The sequence below is a fragment of the Argiope bruennichi genome, chromosome 1 (assembly GCF_947563725.1).
Source record: "Argiope bruennichi chromosome 1, qqArgBrue1.1, whole genome shotgun sequence".
NCBI lineage: Eukaryota > Metazoa > Arthropoda > Arachnida > Araneae > Araneidae > Argiope > Argiope bruennichi.
Window position 1 is genome coordinate 124,822,309 of NC_079151.1, and position 18,417 is coordinate 124,840,725.

The following is an 18,417-nucleotide window of genomic DNA, read 5'->3' on the forward strand; positions in this document are numbered from 1 at the left end:
CCGTTTCCTGCATAAATGGATAAATGCCCTTGCGCTTTGCCGCGTCTTTCAATAGTCATTAAAAAAACTCAACAAAAAAAATTTAATTGTCCTTGTCTTGCCCTTTAGGAGGTTGCCTGTTTGTAACGTAGAATTTAGAACTATTAATTTTGTGTGGAAAGTTCTAGATATTGTTTACAAGAACAAGTTCTTTCCTTTCTCTTTCACATACATACATCCACAGCTATCTTAAGTGTAAAGGGAATCCCTTGCTTTTGAGCAGGTTTGTAAACTGGTGAGTCGGCAATTAGTATAATTCGATTTTGTCTTCGGATTGCGAACATACATCTGCACAAAAGCGATTCAAATCCAAATAGATTTGTGGGTAATTTGACTATTTTAATTCGAATTTTTTTCCAGGTGGTTCGAATTTATTACTTACATAATGTTAAAATATTGTCTGCAAGATGAGTTTATTTATTTAGTTTAAAATCAAGCTTACAAATTATAATTTTAAAAAAATGAATTATTCTCATTTATTAAATGCATAATTTATATCTATTGAGATCGTGATTAAATAGCTTTTTAAAGCCCGTCATCGCCAACTACACATTACCTCTTAGTCTCCTACAATATGAATTGCAGAATTGGAGTATTTCTACCAAATAATTCAGAAGCTATTCTATACTTTCATACCATTTAAAACAGCAAGCTTTAAAGCGTACTGTTTTCACGTATATGTCCGAAGTGTTTCGGTAAAGAAACGTTCAGGAACATTCAAATCGTAATTTTCTCTCGACTGCTGAAAACATGTGTTGCTTGCATTGGTATAAAAGCTGCAGTGCTGTTAAAGACAACTGCTGAACATTCAGAGACATTTATTATTTTGTATGCTGCAAAAAGCAAAATACAAGCATCAAGAATTGGACATTGACATACTGTAGTAAAATAATGTTACAAACCTGTAATTTTGCTTCCCAGTACGACTAGTGTCATCGTAAGAAAGACCGTTGTAAAATCAGTGCTGAGCGGGTGCCGCGTCAATGACCTCAGAACTTGGCGACAAATTTGCTGACTTTGGATAATGCTGGAAAGTTCGAGAACTTTCACGATCCATCCACTAAGAACCGAGATATACCCAGATGCGCCCTGATTGGTCTGGAAGATTCTAGCCCCCTTCTCCCGGTACTATAAAAGAAGTCGTGTGTATCGTCAGAAGTCATGTGTGAGAGTAGTCGGAGTCGCCGACAAGTAAAAAGATTGGAGGATTAGACAGCAAGCAAGCTGCTACACTAGCGATTAAATGCGTTGGATTATTACGATTGATTGGCGGTATTTGTAGAAAATTTTTTTGTAACGATATAATTTTTTGGCATTATATAACTTAATTTTCTTACTATTGTATATCATAATTTTTAATACAAAAAGGAAAAGCACGAAAAACGTTTTTTCCCCCCTTCTGCACAGCATCTTTACTTTAAGTTCATCAATTTTATTACTTTTAAGTTTGGGGGCGCCTATACAAAACATATCATTGTATTTGCTCCTAGATAAGACTGGATAGAGAAAATGGAAAGAGTTTATCCACGTCTAAATAAAAAGTTGCTAATCTACGAGAAAAATTTAAATAAAAATGTTATATATATCAATGAAATGAGACGCCAGTCCATTTTTAGAAAAAAGTGATGAGAATTAAGTTTGAATTTAATATGTTGTGCTAATTATAACGTTTGAGCATATCTTCTGGTTACCCAAGCCGCTCACTCGTCAAATCACTCTCCACAGAGTATAATTTTTTTAAAATTTAATTTTCATTTTTTTTTTTTTTTTGACAGTCGACCATTATAATACAATCGAAATCGCATAGAAATATTTAAAGATATGATATTTTTCGGTACACTGAACAGATAAATATTCATAGGTGGATTCCAATAGATAAGAAAAGACTTAAGGCATTTTTCGTCAACTTTATTTTTTATGACAAAATTGAAATTTTCGAAAAATATTGTGCAGATTGTTCTGAAATTTTTACCCTTCTGTGTAGCCCATATATCAGTGGAATTCCAAAATTGCATCTAATTTAAATTTACTCAACGTTTGACAGATCATTTTATACATCTTTACAATACTTTTAAGTGTTTCTTCTCAGATAAACCTACAGCAGCGATTCTCTAGATTCTGAATCTTCCTGAAACGATATCCCTAGAGTATAGAAAAGAAGGATGACTATCCATTTCCTAGTCGTAATTAAAGGGACTCCTTCTGGACGAGATATTAAAACTTTCTTGAAAGTGACTCGAAATTAAACATTTTGTTGTTTCAATTTGTTTATTTTGCAATATAAAGAGATTAAAATAAAATCAGTTTTTTAGAAAGATATCTGGTTACGAAGGAGAGAAAGAGACTCTGGCTCAGATAATCATATTCGCAGACACATGAGTTTTCGGAAGGAAATGAAATCAGAAGAATCGTCAAAATCTTGGATTCGAATTTCTCTACAATTACAAATTTACGAAAAAAGTAAAAATGATCGATCTTATAATTAAACATTATTCGGATTCTGTTAAAATTTCTTTGTCTGTTTTAATTGTTTCGAATAGATTTTAAAGTCAGATTTAGAATTTTTTTTTTAATAGGCAAATTACTAAACTGTTTTTATCGTGGTGGGAAATCACAAGTCTTGCTATTTAAGCTTATCAAAGTTTACTATTGAAAACTGTGTATAGAGATCAAATTTAAAATTAAAAAAAAAAGTCTGAATGTGAAATAAGAAAGACGAAAGGTGGGTGAACGTGACTTGCATTGCCTGGTCCATGGGCCACTGGAGGTCTTAATTCGGCCCTGAATTTGCCTCATTGGTCTGTCATATCTGAAGAATCTAATCAGAAATTATTTTCATTTCCCCAGTGGCAATCGAAACATATATAAAATTGTTAATTTTATTTAATTTAATCAATATAGCACTACATTCATGACCTCCAAAGAATGAAGCTAAGAAGAACAATAGTATAATAGATAAGAGTAAACGCTGCAGTGTGAGTGAACTTAAGAATTTGTGATTCTCACTCTCGATATGTTTATGTAACATCTTATGGTAACAATGCCTTTTATTTGGAGTTTCGGAAAAAAGAAAAGAGCAAGAAAGTTTCGTTCTGGTGCATAAACAAAATGAAGTATGCAGCAGGAAGCTGACAGTAAAACTCTGTTTTTTCTGTCAACATAATTGTAAACATATGGCGTCGGCCACCCTTGGAAATCAAAACAATGTTACTGACAAATGTGTAATAAAAGATGGCAAAATTACGGAGGATGAAATTGATTTACCCAAAGACTTTGAACCTGGAGCTTCCGCCGCTACAGTGCTTTTATCAACCGGTTCCTTTGAAGAAGAAAGTGTATCGGATGAAAATTTTCAGGACTATCGTCAACGGAAAAGTAGTTGTATAAGTGAAATAGAAAAGCGTGTATCAGATGTGGACCTGAATGATTCTGTGGACGATGAAGTACCGACTGATGAACGAGGGAAAAAGAAAGATGAAGTAATTATAGATTTGTGACTTTCTTTCATCTGAAATATATATGTGTGAACGTTAGCTTGAAATAAATGTTAAAATATTTAATTTTACTAGGTATTTGCTATTTTCAAGACAATGGGATTTAACTTTCAGTATTTCTTTTTGTTCTATTCATCCAGCAATGATTTTAAATTCATAGTCCTTCGAAAAGTCAGATTGACCAAGTTTTGGTTTTTAATCACTCATCATCAGATTTTGGATACATCTATTTCAATATCTTGGATGTAAAATGTTACAAGACTTTTTTTATCACAGTTTTTTTTATTTAGATATTTTAAATTTTATACTATTAGATTTCTTTATGTGAAATGAATTTAACATAAAATTGTGAAGGCTTTTCTGAAATTGTCACAACTAATGCTAATGCTAATTTTTTTTTCTTCAAAATTTGCAGTTGAAGGATATTATTAATAAGAAACTTTTTTGTTAAAAGTAATTGTTGCCATATATTTATTTTGGCATAAAATGTAACTTTTCTGCTAGTACTGAAGCTACCAAAATTTGCATCAAATCAGTAATTTTTTGATGCTATATTTAGAAAAAATGACAGATAGGAGGAAGAGGGAGGTTAGGAGGAAAGAGGAGGAGGAGCAAAGTTATTAACATCATGTCGCTGAATTTAGCATGGTTTAGATAATGTCAGTCTGAAAAAAAAATTTTTTAATTTATATTCAGATTCTGTAATAAGGATTTTTTGTATGAAATATTTTACCTTAATGTGTATTTTTTATTTCTCCTTCTATTTCACTGTTTTCTTCTAACCTTCACACCCAAATTATTATTTGCTTGTAAAATGTTAAATATTTAACAAAAAAAAAAGATATTTATCAAATTATTTATTGTTTTAAAAAGAATTCAAAGTTTCGTAATTAATTGAAATTCTTTCATTATTTTCTTGTATCAGATTACGTTGCTATCTATGAACTTGTAATTATGGAATGAACACAAATGATTAGTGGTGTAGCAGGGGAGGGGGGGATGAGGCACTCAAGGTGTAATGATTTTTTCCTTCTTTTTTTTATTCTTTAAGTATTACTAGTTGCTTAATGACTAAATTGCCCTTTAGCCATATTATGAATTTATACAAGCCCTCTTTATACTAGTCTGTCCAGAAAGTGAAATTTGTTTTGTGAAAAGGAATGAAATGGAATTTATTTTCCTACAGTGCCTCATATTTGATCTCAAAAAGTAATGTAAATGCACTACTGTTTTGTTTCCATGTTATAACTTAAGACTTGTTATCAAGCTTGTATCCTTTGTTCCTTTGTCATTATGCCATCATAAGTGATTATGTCTGTTGATTATTAATATTATTCTAGTAATGCCATTTGCCATCATTTTATTGGAAAGGATCAGAGAGAATGAATTGAAAACTGATACAAATTTTATCTTTCTTGTATATATCATAAACATGAATTATTTTCTGTTGAGAAATCCTTTAGGGTAGTGTAATTGTATGTGATATTACACAACATAATAAAAGTAGAAGGATACAATTTTTTTAAAATTTTTTTTTGGTAAAATAAAAAACACTTTTTTTTAGAACAGTTTAATGAGTAACACTTTAAAAGAATATTAGATTATTTTTTTTATTTATATTCAAGAACCATTTAATGAGCAACATTAAAGGCCTATTTACAAACAGATAAGTTTTTTCAGAAATTTGAAATAAAACAAAATAAAAGTCAATTAGAATAAAAATTGAGTTTTGACTATATCATACTCTGTGAAAAAAGTAGAAAATACTTCTAATTAGTGCAAATAAAAATTTTATTAATTGGAAATTCTTCCATCACTGGCATTAATTACTTCATAGATTCAGTTTTGTATGGATTATATGAAGTTTGAATTTATGTTTGGAAAAAAATTTCCCATACATCACTCAAAGCTTTCTGAAGTTTATCTACAGATTCAAACTGCCTGCTTGCACTGTAAACATGATGAACAATTCCTTGCTCATATGTTCTCCACAATGTTGAAGTTCAGGTATATAGCAAGCCAGGGTAAAGCCCAAGTATTATTTGCTACCAACCAATTTTTACCCCATTAGCTATGTAAATTAATGCTCCATCACGTGTAAAAATCCAGTCATTTCTGCCTAACAATGTCTTAAGGAAGAAAGTAGGAATTCAAGACCTAGACATAGTCTTTGTGTTTCTGTCTGCCACTCAGTTAAACTTGACTTGTTCTTTCTCTGTAAGTGACTGCCAATCAAACATTTCAACTCTATCCAGCCATCAGTTAGCTAGAATAAGCCTCTTCTTCATTACCTTTCAATGCTAGTAATATTGGTAGCATCTTAGTTGTCTAAATTAAATTTTTCCCATCAGAAATGATGGAGGTCCATTCTGAATTCCAGGACATGTGGTTTTTAGCTTCATTTAGATTGATACTTCCTTTTTATGAGATTTTGGAGATTTTCTAGCTATTTTCTAGTTTTTTGGAGATTTTTCTTTCAAGATAGCTAGTTCTTGACTTGTGTGTGATGTCTGCATTGTTTTGAGCTTTGGAAACACTTCCATCGATTTTTTAAAAATGTTTTTTTTAGTTCCCTAGTGATCTTTCTTTGATTGTGTTGCATCAGTTTTTTTAGGCTTCACAGTCTTCTTTTTGATCTCTTGACTATTAGAATTCCTTATGAAGTTCGAAATTGTATTTGGACTGATTGTAGCTTTGCGATCATTTTTGTTGGTAACAATTTGATCTCTTTGAAACTCACTTAAAGATTTTCCTCTAGGTATTTTTAAAAAATGAAAATGATGACTATCAATAAAGTAGCATTTTTTTACTTAACAAAAACAGTTTAAAAAAATAAAATTCTGACTTTTAAGGTTTACAATATCTTTCAAAACAATTATTTTAGCACATGTCCTACTTTTTTCATACACCAAAAATTTTGAATTATTTATTTATTTTAATTTTTGATAGCCATTGATAAAATTTACTCATTTGAAATAAAAGAAAATATAGTCAAGCAACTTAATGAAAGAAGATAAATTGATAGGATAAAACTACAAAGCATAATTTACAGCATATGTTTGTCCTATTTTTTTCACATAGCATAGGTGTAATCCCATTGGTAGCACTTCAGACAAAAATCTACAAATCTTGGTAATAATTTTTATCTGCAAAATTCTGCTCATATCAACATCTTCATACTAGAAAAGTAATGACAACATTTAGGCTCCCAGGCCATTTACTTTTCCTTGAGAAAATAATATTTCATGAATAATTTTTCAGAGTTATATATGTTTGATACATTTAAATCGCATGTTGGTAGGGTTTTTTTCCCTTATATAAAAATCAACAATTCATAAGGTTGTTGGATTGGGTAGTGAATAAGTATAATTAGAAAATTTAATGACAAGTTTAACTATATATAATTTTTTTTTATTTATTTATCTTCAGATTTATGAAAGCTAGATATTTAACTTTTTTTTTTTACCTTTAACACTCTGGATTTTTGATGGACAGCAGCCAAAATACATACTAAATGCTTTAAGGACAGCTATTTTAGCATATGATTCATCAATTTCATTGTAGTAGATTGTTTCATTGCATTAGACTTAGTCGATGAAACAGCTTAGTTTTTAAAGCAAATATTTATTTTCTAGTCTTATTGGGAAGAAACATTTTATTGTAATATTTGTGCAAGATAAAGTTACTGTCAAGCATCCAGAAAAGTACTTTCTTTTTTATTCACTTAAAAGTGTACTCTATTTATATAACAAATTACGATGAAGTTAAAGAATGATGATTATGCTCTCACATACTTGAAAGAGTTTATGCAGTAATTCTTATTTATTTCTAAATCACCTTATTTATTTCAATAAGATATGTAAATTTTGTTTGTTTCTGTGTTTACTTTTAATTGTTCCTTTTAATTTGGTATCATTTTTTTTTATCATTTTGTAATCAATTTTTTCAGGTGGAAACAAAAAGTGAAGCATCTTTGTCATTAACAGAAGAGTTAGATGAAGAAGAATGTGATGAATTAAATGATCCTTCTTGGAGATTTCAAAAGAATCACATTTTTATTCTTAGTGAAGCTGGAAAACCTATTTATTCCAGGTATTAAAAGTTCTTTCAGTTTTCAGTTTCATGAAAAGAAAAAATAAATAAATAAAGAATAAATATTTAAATATGAATGCCATTCATTTTCAGTGAATGAATGCTCAGTCTTTAATTTTAGGTATTAGGATTCTTATAAACTTGTTCTTTTTTTAATAATCTAATATTTAAACTACATTAAAAAATTTCATTTATAAATATTTACTGCAATGATTCAATTTAATATTAATTGGTAATTGTAGTATACTTTTGTATGGCATTTTTATTATATTTAGATAATAAAATATCAATTATTATCTGCATATTAACATTGAGTGCTATGTTCTCAATAAATTGAAAAATAGGTTATGTTACAAATTTATAATGTTGCTTCCTTACATTGTAAGTCTCCTGGTAAGAAAGATAGTTTTAAAATAGCTCTAAAGATGCTGAATCAATGCAACTTGGCTTTGACAACAAAAACGAAGTTTCTAGAAACCACTAGAATCTGGGCAAAATCCTCATTTGAACTCATGTTATTTCTTCTAGAAAGTATGTGCCCTGCCTCAAAAACTATTTAAAAGAAAAAACTAAGAGATAGAACTAAGTAAACATTAGTGGTTAATTTTCAGCTGACTTATTCTCAAGAAAGTATATAAGCCAGTTCTCTCTGATCACTTTGTACTGATGCAATTGTTTATTACTGATTTGCTGCTTGTGGACACTTTCTGTTTTGCTATTTGGAATGTATGCTTTTGCGTGGAATAAAACTTCTTTATCCATTATTCAGCTTATTGAATTTTACAACCCATCGTGGATTTTGGATTATTTCTATAACAATAGATTTTTTTTTTTCTGAGCTTATATTGATTTTGTGCATTAAAGAGTATTAATTAAAAAAGCATGACAGGTTCTGTTCAAAATTGCGGGCTGTTATTTATGAGGAATTATTTACTTAAATCAATTTATGATATGATTTTGAATCAATTTACACTGATGCCCTGATATGGAATTGGAGAGAAATCTCAATATATATACAAAATATATACTAACATTTGTATGATGAATATTTTTTTCCATATGTCAATAATCCATCTGTTCACAACTTCCTTAAAAATTATTAAAGTGATTTAGTTGATATAATGGTTTCTACATTTGAGAGTTATAAATGATTCATGTTTTATTTTTTAATTAATTATTTTTAGTGTATAGAATTTTACTATAGAACTGTAGAATTTGAAGCAGTACAAATCATTATAAATAATTTCAGATCTGAAAGATATACATTAATTAAATGGAGTACTGAGTTAAACAAATTTATATCAATGACCTTGAATAATAATAGGACAGAAATACTATATATTTTAGCTAATTATTTGTTGATAATATATACATTATTTCAATATCTCTGCACTTAAATAATTTTTTTCTTTTTATAGACATGGGAGTGAAGATCATCTTGCAACTTTAATGGGTGTTATTCAAGCTCTTGTTTCTTTTGTTCAAAACAGTGGAGACATGATTCGATCAATACACGCAGGTGATCGAAAGTTTGTCTTTCTGCATCGTATGCCTTTGATTCTTGTTGCAGTCTCAAGTTCAAAGGCTTCTGTCCCCCAACTCTTAGGCAATCTAACTTATGTATACAATCAAATTGTGTCTGTCCTGACTATGTCCAATTTAAATAAAATATTTGAAAAAAGAAGCAATTTTGATCTCAGAAGACTCTTAGGTGGTGCAGAAAAATTCCTAGATAGACTAGGAGATATGTTGGACACAGATCCTAGTTTCTTGTTAAGTGCTGTTAATTGTCTGTCTCTAGATATTTCCATAAGAGAAGTTATTGGACAAACATTAGCCCAGTATTGTGGAAAAATCAAGGTAAGTTAATTTTCTTAAATTTTTTTCTTAATAATATTTTTGAGAAAATATTTAATGGAAATAGCAAAGTTGTTGAGAAATTTGAATATAGATTATATTTAAAAGAGTTTTGGTAGAAGTTTCATGATAGGTGAAATATATGAAAGCAAATTAATTTTGCATTGAAAGAGAGATGTAAATACAAATTTGTTTATTTTTAACTTATTTCTACCATCTTAGATTTGACTTCTGTATTTCCTAATTTATTAGAGTAGTTATCAAGTTTGGTAAAAATATTTGTTAGCACTTTTCAGGTTGGCAAATTTTTTTGTATTTTTTTAACCTGTTGCTGATAAATTCAGTTATTATTTACAATTGCAACTGTTGCATTTTGTTCTATTATACAACTTTGATAGTCTCCTAGTTTCAAACTTTGTCCTTCTCTTTACTTTGATTGCTATCCTCTACTTACTAAATATTGAAAAGAAAATTATTATAAAAGTTGATCTTGGTTAAATACTAATTTATGTGAGAGAATATGCATAATATGTTATTAGTGAAAAACATTATTTTAAAGCTTAAAAATTCACTTGTGTATTCATGTAATGCATTTGAAATTTCATTGCAGCTTTTTTTTTTTTTTTTTTTTCTCTTGGTGCATTTAATTTTCCTGAATAATGTAAATATGCTTTTTGATCAGTGCATGAATTTCTACAGTTCTAGATGCTTGTTTTTTTATTCTAAATCTGGCTTGAAACTATGTGTTAAGATCCCAAAGAGAGTCATTATACAAAATAATGTGGATGTCATGGAAATCTTCACTGTATCATCTTTAAGAATACTCATTATTGTGGATAAAAATGAAAAATATTAGAAAGTTTCATTCAAATTTAACAATTTAATTACATTTTTAATTATCATTTATTTATTATTATTTAATAAATTTATTATTTGTTATAAGACCTTGGAATTGAAAAAAAAAAAAAAAAACTCTTTAGCCTGAAGAGGTTTCAGAAGAAGAAAAAGTTCTTGCTGAGAGCTATGGAAGGCAGTGGCTTCTTTCAGAGCAGTTGAGAACTGAAAAGAGTTGCCATATTTCTCTATTAGAGCTGTTCTAAAAAGGTGGCAACAAGCAATTCCTTTTAGAATATTTCCCTTGCCAAAAAATGTTTAATACATTTTTCAATAATGTATTAAAACCTTTTTATAAAATACAATAATAATTTTTTTTTTATTAATAGTATCAAGATATTGATAATGCATGTAAATATTATGTACAAAATAAAGTAAATTAGTAATCAAATTTATTTCTTTAAACTGTATGAATGTGTTGATCTGTATATATGAACCACCCATGCTGGAAATAATTGTAATTTGTGAATAATCAAATTGTGAAGGATATAAATATTTTTGGTGGTATTTTTTGTCATTTGGACATTTTTTTATGCATACTTTACAGATTTTTTTAAATTTGTTTGCTTGTATTACCAGTTGCAGCCAGCTTTTTCCAAAATGACTACAAATGTTGAATGGTCATTACTCTAATTAGTAGAAATTCAAAAACCTATTAATTCAAGCAAAATGTAAACTGGGTTTTTATGGGTGACAGTAACTATTTTAAAGTTAGATTGCTAAGTATAGTAAACCAAAGATTACACATTTCGTTTAAATGGTGATTCAATGCATAAACTTCCATCATTGGTGCTGCATCAGTTTACATGGTATTCATTTTCTAGTTCTTTTTGCATATCAGCCTCTCATAGTTCTTCTGCTATAATTTAATTTAATATATTTTATTATGTCTGATCTATTATCTCAATCCAAGAATCTCCTGAATCTACCTGTGCATTATCTAGTATTAGTCTCAAATTTAGAAAGAATGTTCTCATTCAGTAATAGCACTGCTATGTAGTTACCATGAAAAATAATGTTGTATAAATTGCCATAAAAAAGATTTAAGGGCTTTAAATATGATATTTGAGTAGTGTTTATGTATTAATTTATTAGATTTGATAACTTTTACCTTGGGTATTTTGTAAAGAGCAAACTTAATGAATATTTTTTTCTGTAAGAGGTTTACCGTTCTTTAAAATAGATTGATTTTTTATGTCAATTATTTTATTCCAATTTTCTTTAAATTTGCAAATATTAATGTATAATTTATATTCAACAACATTCCTTCTTTTTCATGTTCTATGCGCTTATTGATCTATATTTTATTATATAGTACAAATATATTTTTCTCAAAAGAAATATGCATGATAAATTTTTGAATTAAAATTATTCTCTTTTGTAGAGTATTGTTTTTGCTATTTTACTGGTTGAAAACCAGCTTGTTACTTTGGTGAGAATGAAGAAGTATTATCTTCATCCTGCCGACCTTCACATATTGATGAATCTTGTTAGTTCTTCTGAAAGTTTTAAATCAGTGGAAACCTGGTTACCAATTTGTCTTCCAAAATTTGATTCCAGGTAATTTATTGTATTATTGATATATTATATATATATATTATTATTATTATTACCAATGTCTATGAACTTTCATTTCAGTTCATTTTTAAGGAAACCATTATAAATTGTTATGTGTTTAAATAATGATTCATCATCTATTATTGAAACATTTTTCAGTTTTGAAGTAATTTCTATGAATAATAAAGATGAACGACTATATTGGTGTTCTACAGGCCAGACTGTTTGACCTGTAGCTATCTAATTTAGTACATATATATCCTTGGAATGTGCACCTGACTTTTTGTAAATTTTATTTAGGATTTTAATTAATTAAAAATTAAGCTGTATGTTGATGTGTTTCCATAATAGCTTTCAAAAATATTATTGCACAAAAACGTTTTTACATCATATCTAAATTCAAAATAATATCTTTTTACTGATACCAATTTAATAGTCTTTTTCTGATTTTTGGACTCCTTTTAAAAATATTTTTTGGCCAATTTTTAACAATATTGTTCAACTGAAATTCAAATCTTTTCATCAAATATTTCATCATGTGATTTTCTTCCTTTGTTAAAAACTAAAGGAGAAGGATTTTGTTTAATAGCTGTGTCATTTACAAAATGAATAAAAAAAGTGAAGTTGCAATGCTCTGTAAAAATTGGAAGAGAGATAAACCACACATTTTTGTTTTTAATTGTGGTATGATATCACAGGACTTAGAAAAGTTCATGTATACAATGAACAGAACATATATTTAGATGATCAAAACAATATAGAAAAGTTCATATATACAATGAACAGAAAATATGTTGAGATGATCAAAGCAATATAGTTTTAATATGCAACCAGTTGACAGAATCATGGATATGGTGTTATAATTAATATCATTTAATCAGTTAGACATAACTAACGTCCCTGGTGAACCAACTGCTCACCTAGAGGGACTAGTGAATAATAATTGCAAGTTTGTAAAAATTTCATCAGATCTGATGCCATCTGATTAATAATATAACCTTCTTTCTCTTAGTGATTTAAAAAGCATTAGACTTTAAGTTTAGTTCTACATAATTTTTGCTTCCTTCAGTTAACCTAATTTTGTTTTACTTTACCATTTTTCCTTTCTTTCTCAACTGGTTGTTTGCTTTATGTTAATTATAAATTTTGACCAGGGATGTAATAGTTAAAGATGCCTTTAGAAGTTGTGCCTTAATCAGATTTTCATGTACAAATTACTGTATTGAATATTCACTGTAATTGTGGCTCAATAGCTGACTTCAAAATTGATAATTTCATTTAGGAAGATCTTTCAAATGATGTAAAGGGTGATATTTTAAATTATTGTTAAAATCAATAAATTCTGCATTTCAAAAAAATTATAAAATTAAAATTTTTTTTAAAATATTCCATCGTTAGTCATTTTTAATAAAAATTTCTTAACATACTAATATTTTTTTTATGGGGGAGGGGGTCTCCACTTTGCCATGGCAAAAACTTTTAGTCTCATGGAGATTAATTTACTGGATGATTCTATTCCTTAGATGTGACAATTGATTGGTCTGATTGCAAAGAAGTGAATAGTTGGCTTCAAAGTTTCATAATTTGGCCAGTTTTGATCATAGACGAATGAAATTTCATTGTTTAAAATATTCATATGCTAGGGATATTTTATTAAATATGACCAATATGACTATGAGAACTGTATAAAATTTTGATCTGTAAGTGTAAGCAGTTTATTTATTGATTCAAGCAACATAAAATATAATTCTGTACATCTGTTGTTTAAGCTATATTATTCTAGCTCTTATCCTTATTGGCTGCAAGAACAGTTTGCTTGTGTTCCTTTGAATGGTAGGAAAATCTTCCTCCTGGCATTTCTTCTGCCATTTCAGTATTTATATAAAAGAATTATTCCAGTATCTCTTAAATCTGATTTATTGATTCTGGTCTTTGTTGCTTATATTGAATAGTAATATATTATATTTTATCCTTTAGACATCAGCACCACCAACATCATTTAAGGGTGTGTGTGTGCTTATTAATTAGAAATACTTGCCTAAGTGTTTAGAATTTAGCTGTTGACTACAATTAGAGTGGACATATTATACTTATGGTTATTTTATGTCCAGATTAATCTGTATTTTGTTATGTATACAGACTTTAAGCAAATTATTTACTATCATGAAATGAAATTAATAAACTGTAGACCATGTATATATATAATATGTGTGTGTTATAAATACTATTCTTTAGTTGTCACAAATAATTTTGGTACTTGATTCTTTTATAATTATTTATTTTTGATGTAAATATTTTTATATTATTGTTTTATTTTGGCAATGAATATATATATTTTTTTCCCATAGTGGTTTCCTCCATGGTCACATATCATATTTGGATGATGCTGACAAAGCATGTTTATTGTTACTGTCTGTTGATAAGGATAAATTCTTTGAGTTAAAAGAATGCAGAAATAAAATTGTTGAAGTAAGTTCTACCGTATTCATCAACTAATTTCTTTAATATCTTTTGTGTTTTCTGCAGAAAAGCCATTATGTTCAGTACTGATATATCATCAGCATGAGTTGAAAAGATATAGTTGAATTTTTAGTAACATGAAATGTTGGTGTTGCCACAAATAGAACTGTAAATGTCAGGCATATAAAGAATCAAAGTTCTGATCATGCTAAAAAGCAATTTAGTATTTTAAATTTTGAAGCATGTTTTATATTTTGGAAAATAGTCATTTTTAGGGTATATTTTTATTAGTAAAAAATAAATAAATACATAAAATGAAAAAAAAAAAAATGGTAACTTTGATAAAAGTTGCTTTTTAAAATATTTTAATTGAACATTGCTAAAAAAATATGTATCCATAATATGATATTCAAAAATAATTTCTTTGACAATAAAATTTTTTAAATATACAAAAGAGCTGCGATAAGGTAACTTATTTGCGAGATCATAATCTATTGATGGGCTATAGTACCATAGAGACAGTACAATTTTTTTCACTATTAATTTGTGAATGTCTATTACATTAAAATATGTATGATTTTTAATTAAGGCAGAAACCACCAAATGTAATTAATATTCTATCGAAATCAGAATTACTGATTTATTTTCCATAAATGTTCAGTAAAGTGCTATTCTAACAAAATTAATGAATGCAACAAAAATTTTAAGGCAGACATTAAGTAAGGAGAAAAGTTTACAGCTATTTTTAATTTTTAAAAAGACAAAATTTTCTCTTCTTTTTAATCAATGCTATTGAAGTAGAGTTTGATTATAAATTAGACTTTTTTCTTTAATAGTGACAAAAAAATAATGCTTAGAAATACTGCTGTGATTAAAATTATATAAATGTAATAACTTTGCATTCCTTTTAATGCATGCAATTGTTAATACATTTTCTTTTAAGTAAGAATAACTTTTTATTAAAGCCTGTGCCTTTTGTGAAAACAAATGTTCTTTACTTGATGCATATATAAAAAGGCATTTAAAATTTTTTTTTTTAATTTACACCTTAATTTCTAAAAGGATAAATATGCCCATTTACATTTCAAAATTAATTTAAATAGTAAAAATTTGGGGGTGGGGGGTTGACTATCATTAAGCTTCTGGATTAAAAATCATTTGAAGAGGGGGAAATTGTGAAAAAAGTCGGAACTTTGCTGTGAAACACCTTTAATTTAAAAATGAAACATTTTTTTTTCAGACATTGTGTTTATAAAACTCATGCAAATATATATATATATATATATATATATATATATATATAAATTATGTATAATCTTTTTTGTGGAAAGTTTATAAGGAAATTTTAAATTAAAAATTCAAAGAAAAAATTAATTATGTTAATTTATAAATTAGAATGCACTTAATAATTAATGATTTGAATTGATATATTTTATTTTTTAAAAAACTGCTTTTTTCCCCATTTCTGTAGAGATTAAAGAAATACCACTGTTTAGAAGCAATATATAAATCTATAAATAGTAAAGGGTATTCTATTTCACAAGTTGGCATCACAGAAGTTCGACATTTTTTGTATAAATCCCGTTCAGCTGCTCAATTTACCATGCCTAGTATGGAAGCTCCTTATGTTACCTCTGATGACTGGCAACATCTTTTTGGACTTTATCAGTACTTGCATCATAGAATGTGCAAGAGTTCACGACCCTTAAAAATGCTCTATTACAGTGGAGAGCGAGAAACTATGGTTGGATGGGTAAGCACATATTTGTTTTTTTATTTATTTTTATTTTTTGTATATCATTTACTATTTTATAATTTATGATAAAAAAACCCAACTTCATTTACAAATATTTTTCAATCCTGTTCAAAATAAGTTTTAATGTGCAATTGCATTTAGCTTTATATAAATAGTTGCTTATTCTTGATTATTTCTATTTTTATTTTAAAAGAAAGTTAATAAAAGAATTGTTATTTTTATATATTTATATGAGAATAAAAACTTGTCTGAGAAAAATAATGATTCTTAGACAATGTTTTAAGACATTTAAATTATCATGAAATTTATACATTGAAAATTCGCACAAAACACGTAATTTTGTAAATTATTTTTTACCATCATATAAGTACATTTGTAGAAGAGAGACATGAAAATATCTACAGAATAAATTATTTCAGTAGTTCTACAGAATAAATTATTTAATTTTTTATGCATTATGATATTTGTGTGAATATTTTGATGATATAAAAATTGTGTATTATGATATAAGTATTTGTGTACACGCAAAGCAAAATATTATGTTAAATTTTTTATAATTTAAAATTTATGTGGGAATGAATAAAAATAAAAATTGAAAAAAATATTGAAAAGAGAAAGATCTGAATTTAAAAACCATTTTTGCATTGAAAAAAATAAACACTGAGTAATGTCTTAAAAATTACAGATTTCTAATATTTACTTCACTTCTGGAAATATGAAAGTAACCAACTAAAAAAAATGAGATACTTACTGATGCTACAGAACCTGAAGGTCATGTGAAAGGTTTTTATAGCTAATTTAATGCATTGAGTACATAATATAATGAAAAATTGAGTGATTAAGTATAAACTTGGTTTGATCAATACTTTATAGAATTTTTCTGTTTGTGATTGGCAACAGCATAAATGCAAACAATGAAAACTTGTATTTTAAGGCAAATGAGAATAAAAGCATTTGCTGTGAAAAATCCCAAATTTTCCATTTCAATAATCATAATAGTAAGGCAAATGAAACAGCGATTTTGTTCAGATGCTGATCTTATAAACTGCTTTTTGTAGACAGGGCTTTTTTACTTTAATTAATTGATAGTTTTGTTAAATGGACATAGTCTTGTTTTAAAGGAATCTGGCAAACATTTCCGTTGATATTATTAATCATTCTATTCATGTCTTGTTAATAGATTGAAAATGCCACTACTTATAACAGTTATGGTGGAGATAGGATATCACAGTTATGGTTTTCCAAGATTTTTTAAAATTAAATTATCAGCATATACAAAAGACTTTATTATTATTAAGGGTGATTGTGGCCCACTTAAATGTAGAATTCTGCATTTTGCATGGTTTAAAATCTGGATTTTTTTAGATTTATTAAGTATAAAAGTCTCTTAGATTTTGTTTTACAGCAAAAGTATTACAGTAGCAATATTTTAATTAATTGCAGAAAATCTTTGAACTTTGAGGGCATATGTATGAAAGACTAATTATCCTCATTAATTAAAATGCATGCATACTTTTTGCATCAAATCCTTCTTGAGTTCCTACTGAGAAGTATTTTAGGAATCTTCTCTCTCCCCCCCCCCCCAAAAAAAAAGTTTAAAGAGAAATTTACAATTCTTTTTTTTAAAGTTAAGCTACTTTAAAAATTAGTGCAATTTTTTTCAAATGATTTTTTTTTGTTTGCTGATTAAATCCTTTCAAAATAAGTGTTTATACATCTAGGAATATGTATTGTTTACCATGATGTTCCATTTCTGTGGAAATTACATCAGACTTTTACAACATAATTTCTGATTTTTGAAATGGGATTGCAGTGATTCCTGTTTATTTATTACTTTTTTTTAATTAAATAAGCTACATTCCATACTTTTTGCAATTTGTTTTTCTATTTTGTTTGCTTTAATCTTCAAGATAAAATATTTTAACTTCCAAAATTCTATGCTAAAATGGAATGATTAATCACAGATAAGACAATGTAATCTCTTTATTAAAAGTAGATTTTATATCCATAATTGTAGTTTTATTCATTCAAGCATAATTTCTATAGCCTGTATATTTATTTAACTTAGATGTTCTGAATATTCATTAGTTAGTTCTTATATTTTTCAGCATATGCAAGGTTTTGAGCTTTATGCTGCATTCGAACCATTGGTCACAAAAACAGATGCTACAAATGCGATGAAAAAAATCGTCCATTGGATAAAAAAGGAAGAAGATAAATTATTTATAATGAATGCACCTACAATTTAATAAAAAAATCCTTACTGTG

The 18,417-nt window shown here is 27.6% G+C and overlaps 1 protein-coding gene across 1 annotated transcript; it reads left to right on the forward strand.

The window, feature by feature from the left end:
* The first annotated feature begins 2,808 nt into the window (after positions 1-2,808).
* On the forward strand, positions 2,809-18,417 carry LOC129971920 (vacuolar fusion protein MON1 homolog A-like). Its single transcript, XM_056085901.1, has 7 exons — positions 2,809-3,518; positions 7,483-7,625; positions 9,044-9,485; positions 11,761-11,936; positions 14,282-14,402; positions 15,865-16,146; positions 18,258-18,417. Exons 1-7 carry the CDS (start codon positions 3,213-3,215, stop codon positions 18,396-18,398), a joined length of 1,611 nt encoding a protein of 536 aa, XP_055941876.1. The 5' UTR covers positions 2,809-3,212; the 3' UTR covers positions 18,399-18,417.